We start from the raw sequence: 27,320 nt of genomic DNA, 5'->3' as shown, positions 1-27,320 counted from the left end.
GCGACCGCGAGGTCTCCCAAGTGCTTCCTCGACGGCAGGTTTTCTCATCATGCTCTTCTAGCGCGAGTTCCTTCCGCATCTGCATTCAGCGTTTCAGAGAGGAACTTGAAATTGAATCGTTTTCTCGATGGAAAAGGAAGGAGTTTCGAAGATGCTCGTTAATTTTCGTCCCATTCTTTTTCGAGAGTCGAGTGTCACAAGTGGTAGCAATCGCGAATTTTACTTGTCTTGTGCGAGAATGGGACGTACCTTGAGCTGTGAATGCAAAAGCTTTCGTTTGGTGCTAAATACGAGATATAAATTACGACACACTCAGGGCCGTCTAAGTTGAAGGAAAAACAAAGACAGATATATGATTTTATAACTATCAGTTAATTTACCAAGAAGTTGGAACAACTTCCTTCCGGTCCTTACAGCATTAGTATGATTTACATAGCTGGTATTATTGGAGAGTGGAAGAGAGAGCACTTTTGAGACCTAGCGATGTATCATCGTATAATGTACAGTCTGTTTATAAACGACACGATGCTGAAGAGATCACGAGAATTACGTTTATCTAAATGAATTAAAAGAGGTAGCTGATCTCTCGAGATAACTGATCATTCGTTTTGTATAACGCGAGCTGGAATTTAGTGGGATTCTCAAAGAGTTCCAGTCGGCATGAAGTAATTCATTAGCGGATAGTTTTTCAGGGTAATTTTTAGGCCTTTTACTCTTCGAATCTGATGTAACATAATCGTGATAATGTTAATCTTACCGTAACAGCGTTTTTTCACACTTCGCGTGATAAAAAGTCGACGCCGCTGGCTTCGTATAGGGTGACCAGACGTCCTAGTTTTTTTACCTTCAGTCACCACACCGGGGTCCCGTGGAGCTCCCCGTCCTTTTTTAGGAGATTTAATGAATCCTTCTAGACATTCTCGGGAAAAAGTGCGAGGATTTTCTTGCACCTAGCATTCAAGCATCGAAGTAAGATTCCGTTCAAGCTTTGAAATTAAACGATTGACTTGTCCTTCTATTTGCGGCTAGTACAATTTCCGTTATTGTATCGAAGTTTTAGAAATGACGTATGAGTGTGCGTAGTAGTCGTGCGTGTGCGTGTACGTGTAAGAAACATCAGACACAATAAGCGGTAAGACATTATTTTTCCTTTCCTCGGGTATCTGGTCACCTTAGCTTCGTATAGTGGACATGCTGCAGAATTAGGTAGGACTCGTCTGTCGGTAGATGCTTGCAGTATCGAGACGACAAGTGACAAAGTCGAGCATTCCAACACGTTGATTATCTTGCAACACATAACGAGGATACATTTACGGGAGAAATAAGTGTGTGCGACGATTTCTAGATTTCATTACGGAGTTACGACGTTACACGTACCGCGTACACTCTGCCCCGGTCGTTCTATTTTATTACGGTATTTCACCCATTTTCCTGTCACGAGGAGGTACGAGAAGAGAAGACGAGATTAAGTAAGGGGACACCAGGTCGCGAAGATTATAAACAGACTACCGTTGGATTTCGATCTATATTTTATCTACAGCACCCGTTTTTTCTCTCGATAAGCATCAATTCAAGTTTGAATGTCTACTGCACAAACTAATTACCTTAATCAATGTTATTACGTATTTATAAATTAACAATAATTATCATATCCCCCCCATCGCGTTTTATAAAAATGTATTCTAATATATAATTAAACCAATAAATTTACGAATATATATTTATTATTGTTCAATTATATAAAAGATAATTACTGTTATGTACACGATCGCGCGGACTGCTTTCAGCACTCAGGCCTCAGTCCAAGCCATACTTGTCCAGCAGCTCTTTTTTCTTCCTAGCTAATAAAGCTTCCTGAATATCCTGCTGCGTAGGAATGGGTTTCTGCGCCGTGATCTCAATGTCCGTGGATTCCGGATCCTTTTCGTGAGATACCCACTCGTTGATGCACTTTTCTCTTGCTTCTTGCTCCGCTTTTTGTTCCAGTGGTATCAAAATACCGTCATCATCGTCCATGTAACCATAGTAGTCCGCGTCGATGTCCTTCATCAATTCCGCGCGAGTTTTCCGAGGAGGTGGCGGCGGTTCTTGCTCGAATAATTCTCTGACACCAGGTAGTTCCTTGGCAGCTCCGAAATACTTGTAACCCCTATTGCCAGGCACCTGTTGGTAGATCAAAGTTTGTTAAAAAAGTTTTTCACTCATTACTGAGTCACGAAAAGCATGTTGTAAAGATTATACAAATTACAATCACTTACCTCACGTCCTTCATGATCCAACATGCGAGGGCCAACTCTGGAATAATCAGGCCCACCGAGTTCTTTGATCTGTGCTTCCCAATGTCGCTTTTCTCTAAGCAACTTATTTATTTCATCGTTCAAATCACGAATACGAAATTCTCCGAGTCCGGCGTTTTGAATTTGAGCAACTTTCTTTGCGATTTCTCTAATTATTTGCATTCTCCATTTTTCTGCCTTGCGCAGATCTCTGCATTCTGAGGCTAGGTATGGTCTCCGTTCCTGCTCTTTCCTTGCTCCTTCGTTACTTTGCGCTGCTCTCCAACGAGCAAGCGTTGTCCTAAAAGTATCAGCGATATTAGTAATTAAAAATCATAAAACGGTTTAACAGTTTATAGGTCGTGTAAAAAATTTGAAAATGCAAGTGAAAAACTGCATATACTCACATAGCCTTCTCCGCATTTCGTGCCTGAAGAAAAATAAATTTTATCAGATGACGTCAAATATATCACTTAATCGTATATATTTAAAAAATACATAATAATAAAATTTAGCGTATCCACTTACCATTTTGCGAACGGTCGTGTTTGTATTTCTAGGTTATGTACCACTATGCAGTTTGTCAACAGCCTACCTAACGCCATCTAACGATAGCACAAAAAACCCGTTAGTTTGTCCAGAAAAAAATTAAATCACCGATAAGATAAGATAAGATGCTATTAAAGACTGTCAAATTTACAGGATTTAAAATATCAGAAAAATCTCGCTGAGCGCTAACGCTCTCTTAGCCGCTTATCGCGGCTAAAATATGAAGCTGTGGGTCAAAATAAATAGCAACAGATATGGAGTAATAAAAAAAAGATTTAGAAACTCAAGAATCAAGATAGTACCTGACACTACGCTTTATTTAAATTACATTCAACAGAGAAAGGTAAACATTCAGGCCTTCGTATTCTCCATACGTTGGCGCCATGTAATCTTCCTCTTGTCGCTTCAAGCAACCCATTTCAATTAGTTATTTTGCCAATTAATTGTCGGTCAGATTAATCAGAGCTTGGCGAAAGACGTATAAATTAATAGAATTTGAAAACATCGAGAGCACAATCGATCCTTCAACGAGACGAAAGAATCGATTATCGATCGATCGTGCATCGCCCATCTTCAAGTCGGAGGGACCAGTTGTGTCCTAAGATTTCCAGAGCACATTTTTAAAGCAAAGAACCGGTTCCGACTCCATCGCAGCGCAACGTAAAAAATGATCTTCGACCAAAGTTAAGTCCGCCTCACACAATTCATATTTTGCGAGACAGTTTCATTGACAATTCTACGACATGAGAGTGAGTTATGTCAAACTCCAGTTATAGCGACGACTAACCGACAGAGTCGGCAGTAGTACTTTCTGTATTTGTGTAACTTTTCGTCCAATAACCAAACAATTAATAATTTTGCGTATGTTAACAAAATAAAGCGGTACGATATATTCGACTGACAAAAACATTACAAACAATGAAAGAACGTAACGAGAGAACAAGAGAATCTTCTTACACCTTTCTTTAATAATAAACAGCGTTTTATCCTCCATGTTGATAACTTTGCCGGCTGAGTTGTAATTGTCGGTTAGTTGAAATCGAATCTGTGACGAAAGCCACCGTTATGATCGAAATGTCAATCGGCGTTCATACAGCTCGTAACGCGCGTAACGATACGGTGCGTTTTACTTGATTTTTCTTTAATTTATCGATTTTGCCGGCTGTGCGCGTACGCTTTACGCGACCGTGCGATTCTGCCTGGATGGGTCTTTAACTTTGCACGTAGCTGCAAATAGCCTTGTGAGTATCGAGGTATCGATCGCGTGGACGTTACAAACGCGTGGCGCGGCATACGCCTCGGGAACAAAGGTAGGTGTGGGTCAATGTGTCTTCAAGGTCCCACAAAACGAGCAAATATGAGGCAACAAAGAGCGCGCATCGGTGAGCTTGTGTATATTGCCGAATCTCCGGCTCGGATGTTATTGGGAGGTAATAACTCAAATTACGTGTCTACCGCGCGTAATTTCGTCTTATTTGTACGATCGTGACGCCGTTCTATTTAGCGATAAACGTGCTTTACGGTAACAATATATCACGTAGCCGCACCTGAGCAGCCTCAGTACGCGCTTGGCTACCTTCGGAGTTGCTGCTTCCTGCAGAATGTTGCGTGAGTAGACCGAAAGATTCGAATTTTTAGTTGCTCATTTCAACTGTTATTTCCTCATGTGCAATTTTATTGCTAATGACGATTTAATAATTTAATAATGAGAAATTTAATTTGCGTAATTCTCTTTTCTTATCTCACTTATAATGGGACTTATAATGGGCCAAACAAACAACGCGAAACATCTTGAGATTGTGTGTTTATGTGTTTAGGATATTCTAAACACATACAGGATTATTTCAGGATGTCTTGTGACGTGTTTGTATGTATTTTCATCATTAGTACTTTATATATTGATATGTGTAATTGTCATGTATAATATTTTATAAATGTGTTCTGTATATTTTCCTTGTTTTACGTGAACACAAAGGTTATAAAAACAAAAATTCTGAAATTTTGACTAACAAGGGGAAGACTAGAAGTGGAAATGCGCTTTTGGAATGCGGTTTGTTGCAATAATAGAAATAAATATTTTTGTATTTTTATAAATGTTATATATTTGTGGTGTATATAAATTTCTATTTATTTCAGTATTTAAGATTTGTAAATGTATGCGTGCGCGCGCTCGTATGTCTATATGTATATGTGTGAAAGAGAGAGAGAGAGAGAGAGAGAGAGAGAGAGAGAGAGAGAGAGAGAGAGGGAAAGGGAATTTATACAAAAAATATATTATTAAATATATACAAATTGTATACTTATGAAAATATTATTTTATTCTCATTCGTTTCACAGTCACTCGTTGCAAGTTAGCTTTTTTGCTACTTCGTGACAGTTGCGTCTATCGCAACTGTCTATCTCAACAAGTAGCTAAAAATATTTGATTTTATTACACTTATCATTTCTAAACGAATAAACAAACGCGATTAAATCGAATGGTAGAACATATTCGCACGAGTTATATTCAATTTGGAATTTTCCTGCGGAGTTACCTGTCGTAATTTGTATTGATCCATATTAAAATTACGAGTATTTTATTTGTAATATTAATTTTTTTTTAGAAATAACGTGCAACATACGTCGTCTTAGCCGAAATATCAATGTGGCACGACAGAAAGATCGATTTTTATAAAAACTTGGAACATTTTGCTACTTAACACTTTTTTTTCCTTTCCTTGAAATCTATCGCGCTATCAAGCGCGACTGAATCGGATGACATCAACATTTCCATGTTTTTTAACTTGTAAAAAAGTAAGAGGTGTCTGAAGCTAATGTATGAATTCTTAATATTCTTAATATAGACACAAAGGACTATCTATTGCAACAAACCGCACTTCAAAAGCACATTTTCATTTTTGATGTCCCCTTTAAGTTGTTTATTGTATTCTGGTTATGAAGCAAATTTTCTTGCTGTTGCTTTTATTGAGATTTTTTCTCGTATTTAAATTTCTCGTTTGCGATGTTCATTTCTGAGGCAAACATTTAAAGATTTGGAAAGAACAAACACAAAGAGTACAAAATTTATTTTGTATATAGAAAGAAGTATTTAAAATCTGCCTCGGGTATAGCAAAGATATTGCTTTAAGAAGTGTGAAGATCGTGATATGATCTTTAGTTTTTCACTCTTCACGGGTGTGATAACGTTAACCGATGACTGTATTGCACAAATACAGGAATTACGTCGTTATTCCTGCTTTTCGCCGTCTTCTCAAAGATCGTCAAGTCAGAGACGTTTGACCAGAACAGCGATTATCAATCAGCTACTTCGATATACGACTTCCACGCAAATGACATCAAGGGTCAGGATGTACCCCTGGAGAAATATCGCGGCAATGTGCTCATCATCGTCAACGTCGCCAGCCACTGCGGCTACACGGACATAAATTACAATCAGCTGCAGCAGCTCTACGACAAGTACATGACGAAAGGTTTGCGAATCCTCGCGTTTCCAAGCAACCAATTCGCTAACCAAGAACCGGGCACGAACGAGGAGATCTTAAATTTCGTGCAGCGATATAACGTCACCTTCGACATGTTCGAGAAGATCGACGTGAACGGAGAGAATGCCCATCCATTGTGGAAATGGCTGGAGGAGCAAAAAGATGGCAAAATCAAATGGAACTTTACCAAGTTTATTGTGGACAGAAAGGGCCAAGTGGTGAGCAGATTTGAGCCGCATACAGAACCGTTGGATATGGAAGACACTCTGAAGAAGTACCTTTAAAGTTTGGTATGGTTCTCCTCTCTTGTGCGCTTCTTCTTTTCACACCTAATATTTTCAAAGGTACACAAGCGTACCTCCATCGCCAGTAACTCCGTCTTTCCTCATTTACTAAGAAGGCACTTGGTACAAACGCACACAATTATGTAAACCTCTCTCTAAGGAGATTCGTGGAAATGTTTTCCCGCCACTTTATATCGTTAAACGATGTTTCATTGTACTCGAGGAGAATGCAAATAAAGTTATTTTACGAGTATATCACCGTCGTCCGAATTATTACTCGGAGAATTACTCGGGTGTGTGACTCGGACGCAAATTTATATAATAATGTTATTTATTTTATAAATTTCCTCTCTCTAAAAATACAAATATAAACTGTACAAAATCCTCTCGCGCTCGGTCCAATAAGACACGACGCGTGAAGCTATTTACCTATACGGTGTCTTAGTTAAGTAATTAATTTTATTAAATACATCAAAAATAAACGTATTAACCAAGTAACGTATACGTGAATACATATATATATATATATATAAATGGATATTACAATGTTTAAGTACAGATACCACTTTTACACACACACATATATATACATAAATATATATATATATATATATATATATAAAAGTGGATATTAAAATGTTTATAAGTACAGGTAAGTCGGACAGATTTGTTCGTGTTTCCTTCTCTTCGTCTATTTTCCCTCTTCTTTCCTTTCCCGAGATCGATCCTCTCCCGAGATCGAAGATTTAAAATCGTCAATGTCGTGCGACATCTACGCTATATACAAGTTTTAATACAACGTAACTTTGTGTGATCAATCTCAATCATCGGTTACCAGCATGAAATTGCGAGTCATGCATAAATGCGTTGCCGTTTAAGTATCTCGAAACTATCGATAAAAGTATTGCATCTTCCACAGCGGCGTGTATGCGTGTATGTGTTGCTCGGATGTGTCACTTCCTGCGATTATTCTCGACGTAAGTGGCGCGACTGTTAATTGATCGTTCGGCGGTATCTCTTAACATATACGTACGTATAATACATCGTCATACGACGGACTCATTAGACGGATTCTCGCGAGGCGTGTGTGCGCGGCGATATATAAATAAATATAGATTCAATAAATTATAGAACTTTAAGCGGCTTCCTTGGCATTCGAATTGATGGTGGTCATCTCGTGGTCGCTTGTAATCTTGTTCCTCCCGTTGGATATCGTGACAGCGTCCTCACAGGTCTGAAAATGGGCAACGTTCAATGTTGTGTTGGCATCATTGCGAAACAGTACTCTTCACTCGAGTGCTCATCTTTCGTTAAGACTAAAGACAGGTTTGTCGATAGTTAAACGCACCAAAGGCCATATGTTTTTCATCGCACGAGAAATCCTCATAGAAAAGGAGACGCATACACAAATCTTCATAATTTCTTGTACTAACACGCGAGCGTTCGGTCGTATTGATGCGTTTTCATCTCGCACTACGTAGAAAACAAAAACAGCGAATTACCCATAGTCTCTTGTTGTAATTCTACCTTGTAGGATGGATTGTCGTATGCCGACGTCGTTTTACGGGGTGATATGTCGGCCTTACTGCTGGTCCGTCTCTTCATTAGCATCATCAGCAGGATCAGGGTCGATAGTATCGCCAGGGAGGCCACGATGGCCACTATCACCAGAGGACCGTAGTAGTCCCCTTCGTGAAGAGGGAACGACGCGAGTTTTCCAGCTGAGCGATAAAAGACGGTTAGTCTAACGATGTGAGTTGACTGAGATAAGGAAAAAGAAATAAGGAAAATACGTCGAATCTGCTCGAGAGAAGATCGTCACCTTGTTGGGACACAGTGGCTGGTAAGAGGACACCTGGTTTCGTGACAAAGTCTTGGACGTTGCTCTTCTTGATCCTGCCGTTCGTCAGGTATATTTCGAGCCACAAGCGATATCTGGTGCCAGGCTTCAGGTCGCTAATCACGGTCTTGGCGTGAGAGTCTCTCTTGGCGATTTTGAAGGTGCTGGTGTCCTCCTTGCCGGTGTCGCTCTGGTAGATCGCTCGGTAGATGTTCACGTACTTGTCCTCCGGATAAGGTACACCGCTCCATGACACTTCCACGTCCGTCGACTTGACGGTCTTAATCTCGACCTTGACGTCGAAAGAGTAGGGGTCGGGCTCCATCGACGTAGTTACGTTGATCTGTGAAGGAGGAGAATATCGTGTCGACACACCTCCACGATATTAAGGATTTTTCTAGCTTCGATCAGCTTCCTCGATAAGATTCCTCGATGGTTCTCGCACGCGAGTCGCATCAGAGTCCAGACTTGTCGTTTAGTTTCTTGATTAAGCCGTTTTCATGGACGATCAATCGACGAGAACCATCGAGAGAGACCAAACACAAGGCGCGATAATCGCGATCAAATGTCTTACCGTTTTCTCGCTAATTAGCTCCGTTGTTTGTCCGGCGAACGGTATGAAGTAGATACCGACTTCGTACTTGGTCGCCGGCCTCAGGTTTTCAATCACGTAATTCGTGACGGAGCGATGAATCAGCGGGGTCGCCGCGTAAACCTTACCGTCGTGCTCCTTGTACCTCAGCTGCACCCCGTCGATAAACTGTAACTCGTAATCCGTGAACTTCTTCCACATGACGTTGACCCAGCTTGAGTTAGTCTCCATCGCCCGTAGCTCAGCGTCGATCGGGATCTGCGGCGGTAAGGTCGTCTCCTCTGCGCGTTTCTCCAATGTGCGCACGCTGTAGATCTTACTGCTCGGGCTGTTGTTGAGGTCGTTCAGCCTCACCGTGATCTTCACTTTGTACTCGGTCATCGGCTTCAAGTCGCCCAGCTCGAACTCCAGCTGCTGCGTCGCGATCAGGTCATGAGGGGGAGCGAACACCTGTAGCTTCCACATGGATGGATCGAAATTCCTGCGGAACAGCGAGATTTCTTACAGAATGATAGCTAATCTGTCTCACGTATACACATACGTCTTGTGTACTCACGTCTTGTCGCTGGTGTATCGCAGCTCGACCCTGCCGTGCAGTCCCACGAGCACCTGAGGGACGGTAAACACCAGCCGAACTGTATGTTCATCCAGTGCCTCCAGTATTTGCACGGTGACCTCGTTGGAGGGTGGCCCAGCTTGGAATCCAGGTATACCCCCGGCCAGTGGGAAGCCTGGAGGTACAATGTTGTGGTCCAGACCTAAAATATGCCGGGACGACGCCTGTTATTCTCGTTGCTACCCGTTGCGTCACGGTGGTAGCAAGAGTCGATCTCGCCACGCAGGGATGTGTGAGGACACACAGCGAGTGGTGAGACGTAATAATAACACGCATGACGAGCATGAGCTAATTTTTTTCGTCAGAGAAACACCCGATTGATATTATTAACCCGATTAGCATCAAATCAAAGTTATAGCATCGAATTCTCTTTTCTCTTAGGATTCGAATTATTCGAATCATTCGAGACTGCTTTATTTTCTTCTTTTCTCCTTCATGAATTCTGATAATCGCGTCGTCTTCGATGAGCAACTGTGTTTCCTTCTTTCGCGTTACTCGCGAGCTGTTACCCCCCCTCCCCTCCCCCCCGAAGCTATCGACCCCTCTCACCACTCCTTGGTCTGAGATTCATCGTATGTTCTCACAAAGTCTGAAGCGAAGTCTATTCTCTCTCACGACTCGTTCGTCTCTACGCGTTTCTGTAAATTTCCGATCACTCGCAAAAGATCTGCTTCGAGATTAACGCGATGTTCCTTGTACACAAAGTTACACAAGACTTTTGGTAACAAACGTATCTGGTGTAAGCGCCGATGTTCCTTACGGCAAACTGAAGAGATTCTTCCGTCACACGGAAACGCGCTTACGAATCGCGACAGACCGAAGAAGAAGAATCCCAGCGAATTTCGCTTTCGGGGCGCTGCGATCAGACCGACGGAATTGCACTTTTCGATTGTCGCTGGACGGATTTGCAGGAAATCTCAATTTCTGCGGCGCAAAAATTCATCTCCTCGACGCGACTCGCGAGCGGGCTCAACAGCGGTCGACAGCGTAAGAATCGTTTCGGTCTCCCGGCGAGGAACATCGGCCGCGTTCACTAGAACGCGGCTGCCACCGCGAAAGTCCTGCGCCTTATCTCTTCAGGTAATCAGGAACGAACCTGACTGGTTTGGCGTTTGTGCTGCGAACGGATGGTTCAAATGCGTGAGTCCTGAATGTGGTATGTGAGCGTCTATGTGAAGCGGTAGAGTGGGCGGCGGCGGGCCGTTCGGTACATTATGAGGTATGGCTGGTTGGCCGGGATAGTGTTGGAAGGGTCCGGGATTGGGATCGTGTTGGCTGATGTGCGCTAACAGCTCCTCGATCTGCTGCGGGGAGCTCGGGATGTCGGGCGTGTGAATGTGATAAGTGGTCTGCCCGTTCTCGTTCTTTTGCGCGAAGATGCGCGGCGGTTTGGTGGCGGCTTTCTTCGACGCGGAGGCCGGCGTCCCGAAGAAATCGGACTGCCCGCGGTCATTGGACGGCTGTTTCTGACCGGAGATCTGCTGGTGCAGGTCGTACAGACCCGGGTGGCCCGAAGGGGGCACCTGATCGAGCTGGTGCAAACCGGGGTGCAGGTTTATCAGGTGGTACAGTTGCTCCGGCAAGATCTCTTGCTCGGGGTTTCTCTGACCCTGTTTCGGCAGACCAGGCAGTACGGCCGGGGGTGCTTTCGACTTGTCCATGTCGATAAACAAATCGCTCGGCGTGGCCTTCTTTTTCGGAAGCGTCGGGACGATTATGTTGGGGTCGACGGTGTCGGGCTTGACGGGGACTGGGCCCCGATAGGGAGATAGTCCAGCCGCTGGACTATCGAACTGGCCGTTGAGGCCAATTGGGGGAATGCCCCCTTTGTTGTTAGAAACGTAAGGGAAGTCTGAGACTGCTGACGTATCCGGATGAGGATTCAACGGAATGAATTGGGGCTGGTCGATCAGATGGGTCTTCTGCTGAGGGGGCAGTTTGTTCGGGTTCACCGAACCTGGAACGTGTTGATTCTCGTTGACCGAGTACGGGGACGTCGAAGTGGAACCTTTGTCGGGGAACCTATTGGGCGCTAACGGACCGGGGAAGTACTGATCGATCGTCTCCTTGTGAGGCTTTACCGGCTCCACGGGCTTTTTACTGTCGGATTTCGACTTGGACTTTTCTTTCGGGGGCGACATCGGCTTTTCGGGCAAGTGGAAGACGTTTTCCACGGTGGGGTGTGTGGGCACGTAATCCGGACTGTAAGGTCCATTGTAAGGCACTGTGGGATGTCCTGGGTCCATGGGATAATGAGGAAGTCCGTGAGTAGTGACGTCTGGTTGGGTCTTATAGGTTTTCGGGTCTTGCCACAGGGAGGAAGCGCCACGCTCCGGTTCCTGGCTGGGCCTGAGCGTTTCCGACTTGTTATTCGGTCTTTTGCTACTGTCAATCGTTTGCCGATCGAACGTGTCTGTGGCTAAGGGGCCGGGGTACGCGGTCGTCACGTTCATTCCTGCAATGAGTAAAGTCCATTGTCACAGAGATTGTCACAGTGATCGGTCACGGGTTGTCCATAGTCCATGCATATTTACAGCGGGAACCAACTTACGCATTTTTCAAGCGCAGCCGCGGCTGACATGAAGCATGCATTTACAGCTTTGCCCACGGTTATTCTGGAGTATGTACAGAGGGAATGATCGAGGGAAGACAAGGGGGGTGTCTCACTGAATGCACGTCTAAGATTAACGTAATATCGGCCGCGGCGCTCGAGAGTCCGACGAGTAAACCCGGAGCCGATTCTAAGGTGTACATCGCTGCAAAAATTCAAGACGGTGTGCTTGCAAGTCGGAGAGAGCATCAACGCAATTTTTCACCGTGTGCATTCGTATACGCGGAGACTTAGAAGACCTTAAAGAGAGAGATGATTACATGTGTACGATCTCGTCTTCCTTCCAGCAAGTCGCAGCGGTAGAGGTGAGTTTTCCGAAGGACACGCGCCCGAGTCAACCGTGTCAACAACAGTCAGGGAATTGCGCGGATCTAAGACGTCTCGCACCCCAAATAGTGCGTGCAGCCCCAACGGTTAAGAACAATCTGGCCGGGAAGGCGTTGGAAGGTGCGGTTTTCGCCTTCACCTGAACCGTTATTTACCTGGAAGTGTGGAGTGTGCTGGCGAAGGAGGACAGCTCCATTGCAGGCAGCACGGATTGTCAGGATGAGTCGTCACTATCGGCGGATAAGGACACTGCAGGTTGGCAGGCGGCAAGGCTGGCACAGGATTGCAAGCGGCGCGGCAGGACACGTTGCCCATCTCGCAGAAACAGTCGTTCTCGCAGCCGGTGACGTTCATCGGCAATCTGCTCCAGTTATCGTACACGACGTCGTTATAGAGGCAGGAGCCGTTATTTCTACAGCGCACCTCCTGCAGAGTGTCGACTCGTTGATATGCGAAAGTGCAAACTCGGCAGGAAATCCCGGCGGAGAATTTTCGTCAACGAGGGGAAACGATTCCGTGCGCGAGAAACGTTTCCCTTTTCGAGGACGCACGGATATCTCTCGATCAATATCACATCGAGAACTATAATACGATGTAGATTTTAATGTAATGTTCATATGTAATACGATATAACGTGAAATATAATATGAATATTGCATAACATTAACACACCGCGAATATACAGTTGCAACATTTTACTTAAAATATGAGAGGTATAAAGTATGAAATATTAAAATATTACGATATAAAAATTGATGAATGCGCTAGCAATATTTTCCAACATGATTTTCCCCCTCAATAGGACGTTGCTTCTCATGAAGGAGCGCAGAAACAGAATCTGAACCTCAGTGGGTTCCTTCACATTCCTCCGGCCCCTGAAGAAGCGAGTTGACGCTTCAGAAGTAGCCAAAGACGCCGATTCGCGTCTCCAGCGTCTCCGGCAGTGTGACAAGACTAGCAAGATATTTGCTTATTTTCGCGAGAAGCAGCGAAATAATAAACCACGTATCAAAGTACGTAAGTAGAAGTATTTTCCAACACGGAGCTGTCGCAACGCAAGAACTTTCGTCGGCGGGTGAGAGTCTCGAAGGAGGACTACGAAGGGAGTACCTGAGGGCAACAGTTCGGTGCCTTCGGGACAAAGTCCGCGGGCACAGTTTCCCAGTCCACGCAATGGGGGTCCAGCACGTCCAGGCCGAAGTCCGTCGGGCATTGTATCGAGGCGCACTCGTTCTTGCCGTTTTCCATGCAGACGCAGAAGTATATGCACTCGTCGTACCACTCCGCGTCGAGCTTGTAGGACTTGCCGCGGTAGTAGCAGGAGTTCTTGTCGGACATCTTCTCCGTGTGGGTGACGTTCGTCACCTTCACCACCTCGGCCGGCAGGAACACCTGAATCGCCGGGCTCGTGCGTGCTCCTTCCGCCACGCGAACGTAATACGTGTGCGCAGGTTCCAAAGTCGAGACTATACCGTCTGCAACATACACGGTGGCTCCTTTATCCTTGGGAATCTGAGTTTTTCGCAATTGACCACATTCGCTCGACCACTGTTTGCGCAGGCAAGTCGCCCGTCGCAGACAGTCTATATCTCATTGTAACAAAGTGAAGCGGCTGCTGTGTGTGACAAACATTAATTATTCTGTTAATAAGTATGAATATTAATAAGTACTTTGTACGTGTGACTTTGTGCTCCTCGTCACCCTGTGAAAGTTTCTCGTTGATGATGAATTTAAATTGAAAGTTCGTTCGATAATAACATTCGATATACTCGCAACATTGTAGAGAGTACAAGGTATTTTTTAAGTATATAAAGTATTTTTTATGGATTGTGTATAAAGAGAACGTCTTTTTAGACAGAATCCGCGCGAATCCTCTCGAAATCTGCCGAGCGAGAGAATTTGTCCCCGACAATTGAGGAATAAAAAATGATCGTTGTCACGCATACACACGTGACGTCGATTTCCCCCGAGAATCGGTACGCGTTACGCGTGAACGATGCACGCCAGCGAGCCGTTGAACCTCATCGAATGACCGTCCCGTCCAGGGCTGAAAAATTTGCCTACCTTTGTCGGGTTTCTGTTGCCTCCACACGTGATTGTTCTGCGAGATCTCTATGACGACGTCCTGGGGATTCTTGGCGGACAAGCGCAGTTTGATCGCCGTCGAATTCAACACCTTCACGTCCATCAAGTGCACGCTCAGGTCCGTCGAATTCTCGGCTTTGATCTCGTGATCGCCCAAGGTGACATCGCACAGCGTGATGGTGCAACAGGGATCCCTGAAGAGCGAGCGATTGGCTGTTAGGTCTTGTTTCCGGGCCGCTTCACTTCACTACGCGGTTCGATCGTCCGCGACCTCGCCCGATGTGAGAGGCGCCTCTCACCCTTACCTGGGATCAGCCAACGCGACGCAGCGGTCGTGTTGGTTGACTATGGAGCTGGACTCGTTCGGCGGACACCTGGCTTGGCATTTTAAGTGGCCGCCGGCTTCGCAGATGCACACCCTGGAGCAGCCGTCTTCGACACGCTGCCCTCTGGCTACCGTTTGATTGCCGAACACGCACGTCTCCTCCGGCTCGGGAGCTGCGGTTTGCAAATGGGTTTTCAAATTATTGCGAATCGACGAGCAGCTCGACGAGGCAGCAACGAGCGAGCGGCTCAAACTCCCCACAGACACACTTTGAAAAGCCTACCCTCAATGGATCGTTTCTTTTTTCAGACGCTTCTAAGGCATATCTGAAAGAATCTTACTTTATCAGATCCTTCTTTCCTCAGGCGTCCTGAAAGGCGCTTCTTTTTAGACGTTTCAAAGAATCGTTACTTTACCAGAGATTCTTTTTTCTTTTCTTTTTTTCTAAACGTTCGTTGAAGGTCTCTTGGAAATCTCCGGGAAGCTTAAGGTCGAGGAAAAAGTCGAATCGAAACGTACCGGAATCCGCGGCACAGAGGATCACGGCGCAACATGGCTCCTCGGTGAGTGTCTTCTCCTGGCACAAAGGATCTTCAATACCCTTGCCCGCTCTGACGTAAGGATGCACGCACAGCGGCTGGCAATTGACGATGCCATTCTCGGTGCACACGCACTTCTCCTCGCAACCTCGCACGACCTTCTCGCCTAAGGAGTAGGTGCGATTCCCGTCAACGCACACTGCCACCTTCGGCAGCAATGTCGACGAGATGTTGACGGACGTTTCGTTATGGGACGCGACGTACTCTCCGCCTGTGAAAACAGACGATCGAATCTTCTTCAATATCTTCGTGGGGAACGAACGCTATTGAAGATTATCTCGAGATCATATCGCTAAAAATATTACTTTAACACGTTCATTGCCGTTCACGCGATATCGCGTGTTGCGGCCCCTCCACCAATCGGCCGTTCACGCGATTGTTTTTTATTATGAGTGACAAACCAGGACCCTCGAAAAGACTCAGTTCAATGCCAGTTCAATCGTGCAAAAAAAAAAACGACTAAAAATAAACAAAAGAAAAAATAACTTTGGCCCTCCACACGAAATTCAAATTTTCAGTTTGGCAATGAACGTGTTAAAAGCGTAATTTTTCAGCCGCCACGTTCGACTCGACAAAGTGCCTCGTAACTGCCTATGTAAATGATGACAAAAACACAGGATGTGACATTTTGTCGGCCATTTTTCACTTCTACGGAAAATCACTTGGAAATTGTATTTGAAAGAACATCAGTGACTGCTAAGGGGAAGAAGAAAAGAAAAGAGAAGATACGAAGCGCGCGCGCGCGCGCACGCGCTCGCACGCGCTCGTAATGTCTGTCCTACAACTTTCTTTCTTACCTTCCACTTCCTTGTCGTCCTCGTCCATGCTGACGTCACTGAGATCCGTAATATTAGCGTGCAAGGAGTTCGTTGGCTCCGGAGCGGAGATGTTCAAGGCTCTGCCTCTCGATGACGTCGTTTCCTCCGTCACTCGCGCCGTTTCCGCGATGCTGCTCATCGTGTCCTGGACGGTGGGACTGTCGCTCGTCGGTACGCTCGCAGTGACCCCGACGATCGGTTCCCCGCGGAAAAGAAACGGGATCGTCACACCCGCCGCATCCATGGGCTTGGTGGTCGCTGAAGAGTGATCGGGCTTCATCGAGGACGTCGTGGGCGACATTGAGAGCGTTGTCGACACGTCGGCGTCCGCCGGTCTCTTGGCGTCATCATCCTTGCTAATAGGTTTCTGATACTTCTGATCGCTTTTGACCTTGAAATCCACTACCGGCTTCTTCTTCGCCTCCGTCGTGGCCTTGATGTCGATCTCCTTCGTCGGATATGCGCTCTTCGATTCCGCCGTCTCATCTCGCGCTTCCGTCTGCGGTGACTGCATTCTCGCGGCAGCTTCGTCATTCGAATCTACGAACAAAATGGTAATCTCTAATTTCTCGTGCTTCTCGCGGTATCGCCGCGTGATAGCCTCCGTTTATGGACGAGCCAAATTCGCGTTAACACGTTCGCTATCGGCATCGATACGCACGTCTGTGACACGTCGATCTCTCACGAGTCGGACGGATGCCTTGCCATCGATCGTGAATTGATAATTATACCCGGCCCATATTCTTGAAAAATGTCGCATATGATATGAATATCACTGGATATGATATTCATGAATATCACTGGATATCACGATCTTCGGCCAATCAAATTGCCCCATTGATGAAATATCGTACACGATATTTTTCATAAATTTTCGAGAATAAGGGCCCCGAAAATTCTCTCGCCTTGTTTGCAATAGATACTTTTCATTATGTACATGATACGGAAATTCTCTCGAAATCCTATCGATCCTCTTTAAGCTGACGAAATGTTGCTTTTTCCTTGGAAACACCTCGCCGCTTTCTCGATTAATCGACGAAATGACGACTTTGGTCTTTGACCAAAGTCTTTTAATAACTATCGACAGCGAGACACATCCGTAAGGCTGAGTGTTGGCGCAAGAGTTTTCATTTCTCTCTCCATGTCTACATAAACAACCAAAGACCATTATTTGCAGTCAAATTCATCATGTTTTACATCCTCAAAAGTTCTCCTTTAAAAACTTTACCAACCAAAAGCAACAAAACTTTTTAACCAACAAAATGATCCACAGAACACCGATGAAGGTGAGAGAACCCAAAACGTTTTGAGACGTAAAATCTGGCCACGAGCACCGGCCTGGCGAGTCTGTCTGATCTACATCCTCTGTCCCAAAAATAACCAAAAAGGCTCTATTTTAACGAAATTAGTGGCGCCTTTCGTCGGTAGGAAATTGAGTTAAGAAGTGTCAATCTTCCTTAGTAACCTATAAAATTCATTTCGTTCACTAGAAGCCAAGATACGACGCATTTAAGTGACAATAGTTTGATACCTTGGTCTAAAAATGAATAAAGAACAGAAAATCAACATTCTCATTGTTCGTCAATTGTCACTGACTTTTTGTGATCAAAAATCAAATTTCATTGCTTCAACATCCCCCCCCCCGTATTCACCCGATTTGGCACACTGCGACTATTCTCTATTCCCTAAGCTGCATTTGGCGATGAAAGGAAACCGTTTTGCCTCAATTGAAGGTATTCGGAACGGTCAACGACGAGCAATCTCAACACCATTCCAATCAGCGACATAAAAAGGTCGTTTGATGCACTTCTTGACCGTGCAAATCGTTGTATTTCTGCCAAGGGAGAATATTTCGAATGAATAAATAAAATGATTCTTGTCTTGAGATTTCTTAACTATTTTTGCTTCTTTTTCAAGCCATTCCGGTTTTATTTTTGGGACAGAGAGTGTACAAGCGCGTGAAAGAAGACAGGCTGCTCTGCCGGGGAGGAGGGGTATCTCAGATGAAGCCCGGTGGCGCATCTGCGAATCGATATCCGCAGGTCGACATCCATCTCTCGTCTCGTCTCGTCTCGTCAGTTTTCCGTCCCCGTGTAGTCGGCGAACATAAATCGAACGTGGTTCCTGGCTAGTCGCTGCGGTTTTTGCAACATGCGCCCAAAGTCAAAGGCCACGAACGTGACCGTGAAGATGCGGTCGCACGATGCTTCCGATAAAGCGAGACACGAAGAGAGACGCTGGTCGATAAACGATAGTTGGCCGTTAACGAGAACGATTTAATCACACCTGCATTCGCATACGGTCCACATTCCCGTTACGTACACGCGAGTGCCGGTCCGGCAACATTGTTTCGCCGTTGCATCGGTGATAACAATTACACGCTGGTCGGCTCGAATGCAACTGCGCCTCCTTATAACGGCCGGGCCGGGCTATTGCGGGTTCGACGATCGCTCGTTGTACTTTTCGTACCGGATATCGACGAGAGATAATGGGGAGGCGGGGAGGGAGGGGGGAGTGATACAACGCGGTTTATAAATGGAATTGACGGGCCGAAGATGTAATAAATTCGAGCGCGTCGGACGGTTGTGTGTGTGAGACGACGCGCTGCGAGCGCGATGAATGTTCTCCTGAATGATAATCAGCGCTCATTAGCCTCGCTCAGGTTGCACGATTCACCGCGAGTGATTCGGTGCGATTCGGTGACCCGCTTCTCGACTATCGGCCTGGCGAATAGTCGCGCAAAGCGCAGGCGAATTGCCGACCGAGTGGTACCGCTTGGGAAGCCGTTCGCTGGACGAGCCGAGCGGAGCCGAGCGGAGCGGAGCGGAGTTAATTCGTAAGTAGGTTCCGGGCGGATGAGAGAAGATAAACCAGCCCCGACGAATGAACATCCTTGACACGGATTCCGGTTAATCGCGATTCGGAAAGGAAAACGTGAAACTACCGCTTCTACGGTGAACCCGATATCGAAGTCGATTAAATTAGAAATTCAGTCGACAGCCGGGGGGATAATTAAGGGTACCTATCGATCACACACATCATATCCAACCGGCCTCGGTGAAATTCAAGGTAACCAGGATCGAATCGCTACCTTCGCAGCTCATCGTGATTGGCGATCCCTCGATAAGTGTATCTTCATTGTTACGCACGCCAGAAATTTATTCGAAAGGCAATGCCTGTGCAATTAGATGAATTAACATTTTCTTTATCGCAAAGAGAGAAGAGAGGATCTCTTTGTTCCTCACACTCTGAAGGAACTTTAGCCGGATCTACTTGAGATCTTATTGTCCTTGGCTCGTCTCTCTGACACTTTCGCGAATGTCACTTTTCCGAAGCGACGATCCCCCTTCGCTACAAATTTATTCGAGGGGCAATTTTCGCATTCGGGTTAAATTGATATTTTATTTTACAATAGAGAAGGAGAGAGAAGGGCTTCCGCTTGTCTTTCGACTCGGAGGAAACTTGCCAGTGTGGGTCCGAGTTTTATTACAATTTGTCTGTTTTCAGATTGTCTTTCAAACATTTCTGAAAAATCAGGCTCAATCGTGCGGACAGCGCGTCGCGACGCGCGGAACGGCGACGCGACAGAAAGTTTCCAACTCGGAACAAATGGAAATGTCGTTGGATGTATCCCACTCATGAATGCTGCGAGTTACGTCATTCCATTCGGCTTGATCAATACCGTTCCTACCTTCGGTCCTTTCGATACACACTCACTCGGGCTGGGGGGACGAGTGACGAAGAAAAATAACATCCTCGGTATTTCTCGTTAGGAGCGCTCGCGAAATTGAATGTCGACGGTGTTTTCGGAGGACGGTAATATCCCGTCGTCGTCGCGGGCAAACTGACTTTCGCGGGAAATCCGAGAGCCAACAGAGAGGCATTTCCTCGTGACTCTTAAATCCCGTCGGTGTATAATGGGTTAAGACTTACGACCGACTCGAGGTAAACCGAGAGGTCGTTGTCACCATTGTCGCGAGTGCGAGTGCGAGACGGAAACGATAAATCCGATCGATAATATCGCTCTTTTTCTTCTTTCGTGCGCGCGGCATGAATTTACATGAGTAGCGTTTCACTTCCTAGAGGGGGGCGACGGGGCTTCGAAACGCGCGCGCCGGGTTTCTTTTGTCGGCCGAGAGTTCCTCGGTAATTATATATTTCGCGAGAGAGTTTATTAGGATACAATTACGTTCGCCGCGAAATGTGCGGGATACAATTAATACAATCCGATTTCTCGCGTACGTACGTGCGTGTCCCCGTGCGATTAGAAATTTGGTGACGAAATAATTTTAACTGACAAAGAGGAAGGCTCTCTCTATACATTTTAATAAAGCAATTTGCTTAATGGAATTCTTGATACGCTTCAGCTTGAAAATTTCATTTCGCTCGATCGTCGGATCGACCAGCTAATTCTCGAATTTTATGCAATTTACTTCTTCAACTGCATCCATTATACTTTCCTCGCGCATCCCCCCTCCCCCTCGATCACCGTTGCATTCATTATATAATTCCCTTTGCCGCGCCGTTCAAAGTATAGACTCGCTGATAAGGCACGAGCATGCGATTTGTCTCGTGTTGTGCATGAAAGGAACGAGAATATTAATAACGGGGTGAGAAGAGAGAGAGAGAGAGAGAGAGAGAGAGAGAAAGAGGGAGGGAGGGAGGGGAGGAAAGAGAGAGAAAGAGAGAGGACGATGCATGTGCAGCGAGAATGCACTCAAAGTCGCACCCGAGCACGTGACTTGATCCGATCCGTTACATTGCCGCATAATATAATGTGCATATTATACGAGGCATATTATACACGAGAACGAACGTGATCACAAGGCGAGCGAGTGACTTTTTTTCCCCACCCGCTGCACTTCTTTCCATCGCAGGAGACTTTTCGCGCCTAGGGGAAAGCGGACGCACCGGGAGAAAGTGCACGCGCGACTTCGGCGGAAAAGTTCGGAGGAGAAAAAGAAAAATACAAAAAAGAAGATGAGAGATGTAATAAAATATTTTAGTATCGGCTGAGTTTGAACAACGCGCCGGGTATTGGATTACATCAAGTTCAAGAATTAAATTCAATCGTAAAACTCTCTCAAACCAAAATCAATTACATTTTGTTGGTATTATTTTATAAAACTGCACGTTGCGCGGCGTTATTGATTTTTGTCCGCGTATTAATTCATATGTATTTTATACGAGTTGGTTATTTTGCTTTCAGACCTCGTAATTTAATTACTTAAAAATTTAATACAATTTTAAAGTAAAATATTTTGAAAAAATTCATACTCGTGTTTTTGCAAATTTACTTCTCTCTCCTTCTCTCTCTCTCTCTCTCTCTCTTCTCCTCCTCAAGGAAAATTTAGATTGAATATATCATAATTTCTCCATATATAAAATAAAAGCTCTCAATTAACACATATTATATAATTTGTTTAAACGTTAAAGAAACAAAATTGGAACGTGTTACGTTGTTTATTCTTCCCAAGATTCGCAAGTTGCAAATTCGTATTTACGACATTGCCTATGCATAATGCGCGTCAAGTAGCGTTGTAATGAATGAGACACATGTTTCACATCGTATAAATATCCCTCACAGGTTATGTAATAATATATGCGATGAGTGTTACCGAAAGATCCCGAGACGCTTTTCTCCCCGTTCATCTCGCTTGCGCTCGCATTTGCTTCACGAGAGCGCACGACGGATAGCCGCAATTACATTTAATTCTTTAATTTACGATTATCGTAAAGCCGACGACTCAATCGTAAGCGGGTCCATCGAGCGTTTTCGAATGGAACCCTCGGCAACTTTTATCACGCTATGAATGGCGAACCATAACGGTTCGACCGGTTCGTACGAACGCGATATTCGTCACGAGGATACACCTGACGCGCGTTCGACTAACAGAATCTACTTTATAAGGACGTCGTAAGTAGGCGGCGGTCTCCTTTTCACGGATACTCGGTGTACGGGGTGTCCCAGAAGAAATTTCTCGCCGGGCTCGCGGGGTCTTCGGCCGATTGCACGGCGATTCTTCCATCACGCGAGAGAGAGAGAGAGAGAGAGAGCGAGGAATTGTCATTTTCTCGCGCGTCCCTCCTCTGCTCTTTGACGTCGCGTACTTTTGCGTCCGACAGCTTCGAGAGCCGGAGCCTTGACGAGAGCGCCGACGCGAGAACGTCCACGCTGAGAAACGCGCGCCCGCGCGCGCACAAGGAATATAAAATCACGTTGAATAAACAAAACACGCTGGAACTCTTCCGTATTATCCACCCGCTCTCGGGCGAGGAAGCGTTTCTCTTCGGCGCACTCATTTAGCCCGAGAACGAAACTATCCGCCGCGGCGTCGAAGGTCATCCGGTACCGTCGACCGTATGCGCGTTTTATTTGCCCGATGCATATTGCATTCCGACGAGCGAAATCGCGGCGAGCGAGTTACGGTATATCTCGCTAATGTTTGGTAATTGCCGACCATTCCGGTAAACGGTATTTCGGTATGCTTCGCCGTTCCTGATAGACGACGAGAGAGAGACCTATGAGAGACGGCAGCGGCATGACCTTTCGAAAATCGCCTCGGTGACATCGGGATTTTCAACTTGCCGTTCGAGAAGCTTGCTTGCAACCTCGAGAACATTTATTTGCCAATGCGCTGAATGTATTCCGCTAAGCGGGGAAAATTATTGGAGAATATATCACGAGTCATAGAAAAAAAAGGAAAAAGGAGAAAGCATTACAGTAAATTTGGGTCCAGAAATCTCAGAGATTCCGTTTCCTTCGAAACTCGTTCGCTCTGTTCATCGTTTTGACGTGAAGTTAATTCAACTAATTTTTTCTCTCGCTGCGCACGTATATCCGGCCAAGAGGTGACGTCCGTGTTGCATTTATTCCATATTCCAGTCTCTTTCTGTCGTTTCGACGCGCAGGCTGTGCAGTTTTTTGCAGGCTCGTGCAGCCTGCAATTACTTGCGAAGCAGCTCGCGGAGGAAAACTGTCCGCGCGAGGAAATTGCATTAGATCTCTTGCATAATGCAATATCAGTAAATCGACGTATCGAAGAAGGCGTCGCTGGCGCAACGCGATCGGCCGCCGCTATGTGATAAGAGCGTTGCCGCTGTTTCCGCGTGTTGCTGAAATTCATTGACTTTGGCGACATACGCATAATCGATCCGCGGCAGCGCGGTTAACCCGCCGGGTATTAGGCGCAAAAGGTAGGGAACAGCTCGTGGAGCGCTAAGAGGAAAGGAGAGCTTCGCTCAGCTTCTCAGTCGCCGGAAATCCCGGATCGCCCATGAACTCCGGTCATACTCGGTCGCTTAGGATCGCGTGTACAGCCATGCGCATGCAAGAAACGAAGTCGTAGTCTCTTCTCTCCCTCTCTCCCTCCTTCTTCTTCTTCTTCCGCTCCTCCATCTCCTTCTTCTCCTTCTTTTTCTTTGTTTATATATTCATAGATCCGGATGCATCTTCTGTTCTTCGAACGACGGACGACGGGTTCTTCAGCCGCATGCGACACACACACACACACACACACGCGCATACAGGCGTTTCGCCATGCGCAAACGGTGGGACCGATGAAACGAATAATAGATAGGCGGAGAGAGATTGAGAGAGAGAGAGAGAGAGAGAGAGAGAGAGAGAGAGAGAGAGAGCTGGCGCACAATTAAAAAAAATTTATTTTAGCCTAACGAGACTGCGCGCGGCCATGGGAAGTGAAGAAATTGATCAACTTCGTCAAATCTTTTCTCGCCGTGTGAATGAGAAGTGTGTCGACACGGAGATTGCGTGCGATCCATGCGTGGGATTGGACTCTCTCATGGCGAGAGAGAAAGAGAATGGTTGCATTTGGACGTAACTCGACGGAAGGCGGTCTGAATGCGCGGCTAGATCGCGTCTGGATCGCGTTGTCGAAACTCGTTGTCGCTTCCCTCTCGCGCGCGCACTTTATTCGGCGCTTTTCCCGCTCCAGCTGTTCGATTGCTCAACCTGAGGTAATTAATACGTCGATCTGGTCCCGAGACCGGTTGTACCGTTCATGTTTCTAGATTTTACGCCGGCGTTTGAGATTTAGAGCTGCGGTCGGACGTAGCACACACGATGAATTTAATATTTCGCTTTAAAGCAACCTGCGCATTCGTCCGCATTTTCGATCAAAGGTTGCACGTTGAAGATGTAATTGGTGAAAATCGGTCGACGAAGTTTTCACGTGCGTGCTGCATTTCCAAGGGAAATGTGGGAAAACGTTCGGACCGTAAGAAAAATCTCGCCAACGGATTGAACATTTTATTATCTGGAGGGATCGTCCGCGTCACCAACTACCTTGATAACACTAAGCTTTTTCTGTTCCTCGGACTTTGCAGCCAGGAAACGAGCGGCATGGGTGTGTCGCGCTAATAATGTCGCTTTTTAATTATGTCACAAAGTATAACGGAGTCAAGAAGCGTCGAGTGGACGAGTAACGGCAGTTCGCCGGCGACGACGAGAGGCGCTAAAGAAGACTCGAACAAATTTACCGGGCTCCGCGAAGGGACCCGACAATGTTGCGCACCGAGACCATCAATTATTTATTTACCGGATTCATCGGTGGATTTGCGTTGCCTCACTTCAGACAAAGTCCCGACAGTTCTCCGCGAAAACATACGAATAATCACGACCCCGTTCGCCTCTGAAAATCACTGATCACCGCTGCGCGCGACTCGAGTGAGTTGAAATGTTCATCGCGATAATCATCGCGGCGTATCATCTTCAATTAACGATGTTTAATTTGGGCTCCCGACAGTGGATAGGAGGGGGGGGGGGGCGAGAGGACGCGAGTAACGTTCCATTTCCGGCGCGCGCGGTCGTTCCATTGAGCGCGAGAATGCGCTCCGCCGGAAAAAATCTCTCGTCGCAGGTGATTGTAATAAGCGCCTCCACGGCGCCATCCTCCGGAGGAAATTGCGGTTGTCGGAGCAACATTTACAAACGATTACACGACGCGGCGGAGCTGACTTGCGAATATACGCTGGCGCGAGAGCTTGAACGCATCTTGTTCGTCGCATCGCTCGTTAACTATCGAGCCGTTTTCCTTTTTTCATTCCTCGTCTCTCGTCTCGAAGGCGCGCGCGCTCGCCGCCACTCAATTTCCACCTGTCCCCTAATTCGGATTGACGTCCTTCGCCACGACGTGACAATTCCTCGAGCATTCGTCATTCCCTTCCTGTTGGCGCCGACCTGTTGGTAGCTGAACGCGCGCGCGCGCGAGGTGCTAATCGTGTCACGACTTCTTCGTCGAAAGAATGCCGAGGTTTCGCCGCGGCGATACTATCTTACGCTCTGACAATTTACATAATCGTTCCTCCATTTTCCCGCGACCGTTCCTCCGCTTGAGCGTGAAGAAGACGGGGGGAATGGGCGGGGGATAGAGGAGGACGGTGAATATGTCCCGAGGCAGGATTTTTCAGCGGCGCGGGTGCGAAATGCCCGTTCGCCGAGCGTGAAAAATTCGCGCCGTCTGTCACGTCTGTGGGGAAGGGGAGGGGGACGGGGGGAGGTTTCTTCACCTCACGCTGACCGCTCGCTCCGAGCGGTCGGAGCGTGTCTCCCGAGAGCGCTGCTCTCCGTAAGAGCCACGGCTGCTTTACCTGTCCAGCAGGAGGCACTCACCAGGCGTCGTGGTCGTGATCCGCGCCTCGACGTCGGCGGTCGTGAAGGAATAGGCGACCCCGCCTAGGAGGCAGAGTCCCGCCACCGCCAGCAGGAAGCATCTCTCCTGGACACGCATCCTACCGCATTCTTCTGCACAGACCTGCACACAGAGACGGGCACACTACGATCTCTCTCTCTCTCTCTCTCTCTCTCTCTCTCTCTCTCTCTCTCTCTCACAGGTTCTCTCACACGCGCGCTCGCGGCCACTGACTGCCCTCTCGGCACTTTGCTGGAGAGACGCGAAAATAGCTCCGGGTTACGGCAAATTCGAATCCGCAAATTCACCTCTTGGACTTGAGCTGGCGCTCGCAACAAACCAACAACGCGGGAACAACGGACAAGCCCGTGGCCGACTGCAAAACGGGTTTCAAAGTACGGGGTAGACGAGGAGAGAAAGAGAGAGAGTGGTCTACTCTCCGTGTATGTACCTGAGCGTTCGTGAGTGCGCGCGCGCGCGCGCGCGTGTATGTATATATATGTGTGTGTGTGTGTGTGTGTGTGTGTGTGTAAATATATCCGCGCTCGTGTATGCGCACGTGAGGGGAACGGAGCGGGAGGAGTTGTGCGGAGGACGGGTCTCTCGGAGGAATCGCGCGCAGTCCTCGAAACACTAACCGGGGACACCGCTGGAGGCGACGCGTACAACACACCGATCGCGAGCGACTGGCCCGTTCGCTCTCGCCTCCGTGTTCGCGATCCGTGCCGAGGCCGGAGGTGAAGTGCACTGCAACAGCGGTGAGCGGGATTCCCCTCCGCCGAGGAGGTGGTGGTACCGTCGCCGTCGCCGCCGCTGCCGCCGCTGTCGTCGCTGCCTCCGACGGCGACGGGCCTGGCAAGCCAATGCGAGGCTTCCAACGTGCGTCCTCTACCGCTGGAGCTGGAGCACGCTCGAACTCACCTTGCTCGCGGGTCGGTGGCCGTAGGTACGCTAGGTACCATAAATATCTGGACGCGCGCGCGCGCGCTGGAGAAACCTCCTCCGGGAGAAACGCGCTCGCGGATCGCGCGAATGTTGTTGCTCGTAAAAGCCGGAGGAAGCGTGTTCCAATCGACGTCATAGAACAGCTAATAGCTCCTCGCTCGCTCGACGTCACGCGCGTGTTAGCGAGGCGATATACCGTAATTCCTGGTTTCTTTTACGGTATTCACCGCGCGAAGCAGAGAACCGCGCTGGGCTTCGAGCTGAGAAGCGAGCGGACGTCGCTGGCGGACGACAACCGGATTTTCGGTTGCCGACGAAATC

At 47.0% G+C, this 27,320-nt stretch overlaps 3 protein-coding genes across 5 annotated transcripts; 1 reads left to right on the top strand and 2 right to left on the bottom strand.

Moving 5' to 3' along the window:
- Positions 1 to 1,516: 1,516 nt before the first annotated feature.
- LOC105183433 (pre-mRNA-splicing factor ISY1 homolog) lies at positions 1,517 to 2,941 on the bottom strand. The gene is made up of 4 exons (XM_025303786.1): positions 2,805 to 2,941; positions 2,684 to 2,706; positions 2,259 to 2,577; positions 1,517 to 2,163 (listed from the first exon to the last, which is right to left on the bottom strand). Exons 1-4 carry the CDS (start codon positions 2,805 to 2,807, stop codon positions 1,798 to 1,800), a joined length of 711 nt encoding a protein of 236 aa, XP_025159571.1. The 5' UTR covers positions 2,808 to 2,941; the 3' UTR covers positions 1,517 to 1,797.
- Positions 2,942 to 4,224: 1,283 nt separating this feature from the next.
- LOC105183432 (probable phospholipid hydroperoxide glutathione peroxidase) lies at positions 4,225 to 6,844 on the top strand. The gene is made up of 2 exons (XM_011141532.3): positions 4,225 to 4,433; positions 6,041 to 6,844. The coding sequence occupies exons 1-2, from the start codon at positions 4,427 to 4,429 to the stop codon at positions 6,589 to 6,591; spliced, it is 558 nt and encodes a 185-aa protein (XP_011139834.1). The 5' UTR covers positions 4,225 to 4,426; the 3' UTR covers positions 6,592 to 6,844.
- On the bottom strand, positions 6,621 to 26,998 carry sas (stranded at second). 3 transcript variants are annotated; one of them, XM_011141531.3, is made up of 14 exons: positions 26,693 to 26,998; positions 26,036 to 26,177; positions 16,384 to 16,944; positions 15,507 to 15,797; positions 14,968 to 15,160; positions 14,642 to 14,856; positions 13,688 to 14,052; positions 12,733 to 13,003; positions 10,736 to 12,094; positions 9,580 to 9,781; positions 9,006 to 9,504; positions 8,414 to 8,774; positions 8,094 to 8,312; positions 6,621 to 7,825 (listed from the first exon to the last, which is right to left on the bottom strand). In XM_011141531.3, exons 2-14 carry the CDS (start codon positions 26,151 to 26,153, stop codon positions 7,818 to 7,820), a joined length of 4,662 nt encoding a protein of 1,553 aa, XP_011139833.1. In that variant the 5' UTR covers positions 26,154 to 26,177; positions 26,693 to 26,998; the 3' UTR covers positions 6,621 to 7,817. The 3 variants fall into 3 exon arrangements, with proteins under 3 accessions (XP_011139833.1, XP_011139831.1, XP_011139832.1); XM_011141529.3 differs by having other exon boundaries at positions 8,119 to 8,312; XM_011141530.2 differs by lacking the exon at positions 26,693 to 26,998 and adding an exon at positions 26,506 to 26,552 and having other exon boundaries at positions 8,119 to 8,312.
- Between the last annotated feature and the right edge of the window lie 322 nt (positions 26,999 to 27,320).

The sequence above is a fragment of the Harpegnathos saltator genome, unplaced genomic scaffold, assembly GCF_003227715.2.
Source record: "Harpegnathos saltator strain DR-91 unplaced genomic scaffold, Hsal_v8.6 scaffold58, whole genome shotgun sequence".
Lineage (NCBI taxonomy): Eukaryota > Metazoa > Arthropoda > Insecta > Hymenoptera > Formicidae > Harpegnathos > Harpegnathos saltator.
This window is presented reverse-complemented; position numbering and strand designations above follow the sequence as displayed.

Coding starts and splice junctions, on each gene's coding strand:
- LOC105183433 (XM_025303786.1), bottom strand. Junction 2,578..2,683: donor CGAAATGCGGAGAAGGCTAT/GTGAGTATATGC, acceptor TGATACTTTTAG/GACAACGCTTGCTCGTTGGA. Junction 2,164..2,258: donor TGGATCATGAAGGACGTGAG/GTAAGTGATTGT, acceptor ATCTACCAACAG/GTGCCTGGCAATAGGGGTTA.
- sas (XM_011141529.3), bottom strand. CDS start 26,153: ATGCGTGTCCAGGAGAGATGCTTCCTGCTGGCGGTGGCGGGACTCTGC. Junction 13,004..13,687: donor CACCGAACTGTTGCCCTCAG/GTACTCCCTTCG, acceptor GACACTCTGCAG/GAGGTGCGCTGTAGAAATAA. Junction 12,095..12,732: donor AGCACACTCCACACTTCCAG/GTAAATAACGGT, acceptor TACTCATTGCAG/GAATGAACGTGACGACCGCG.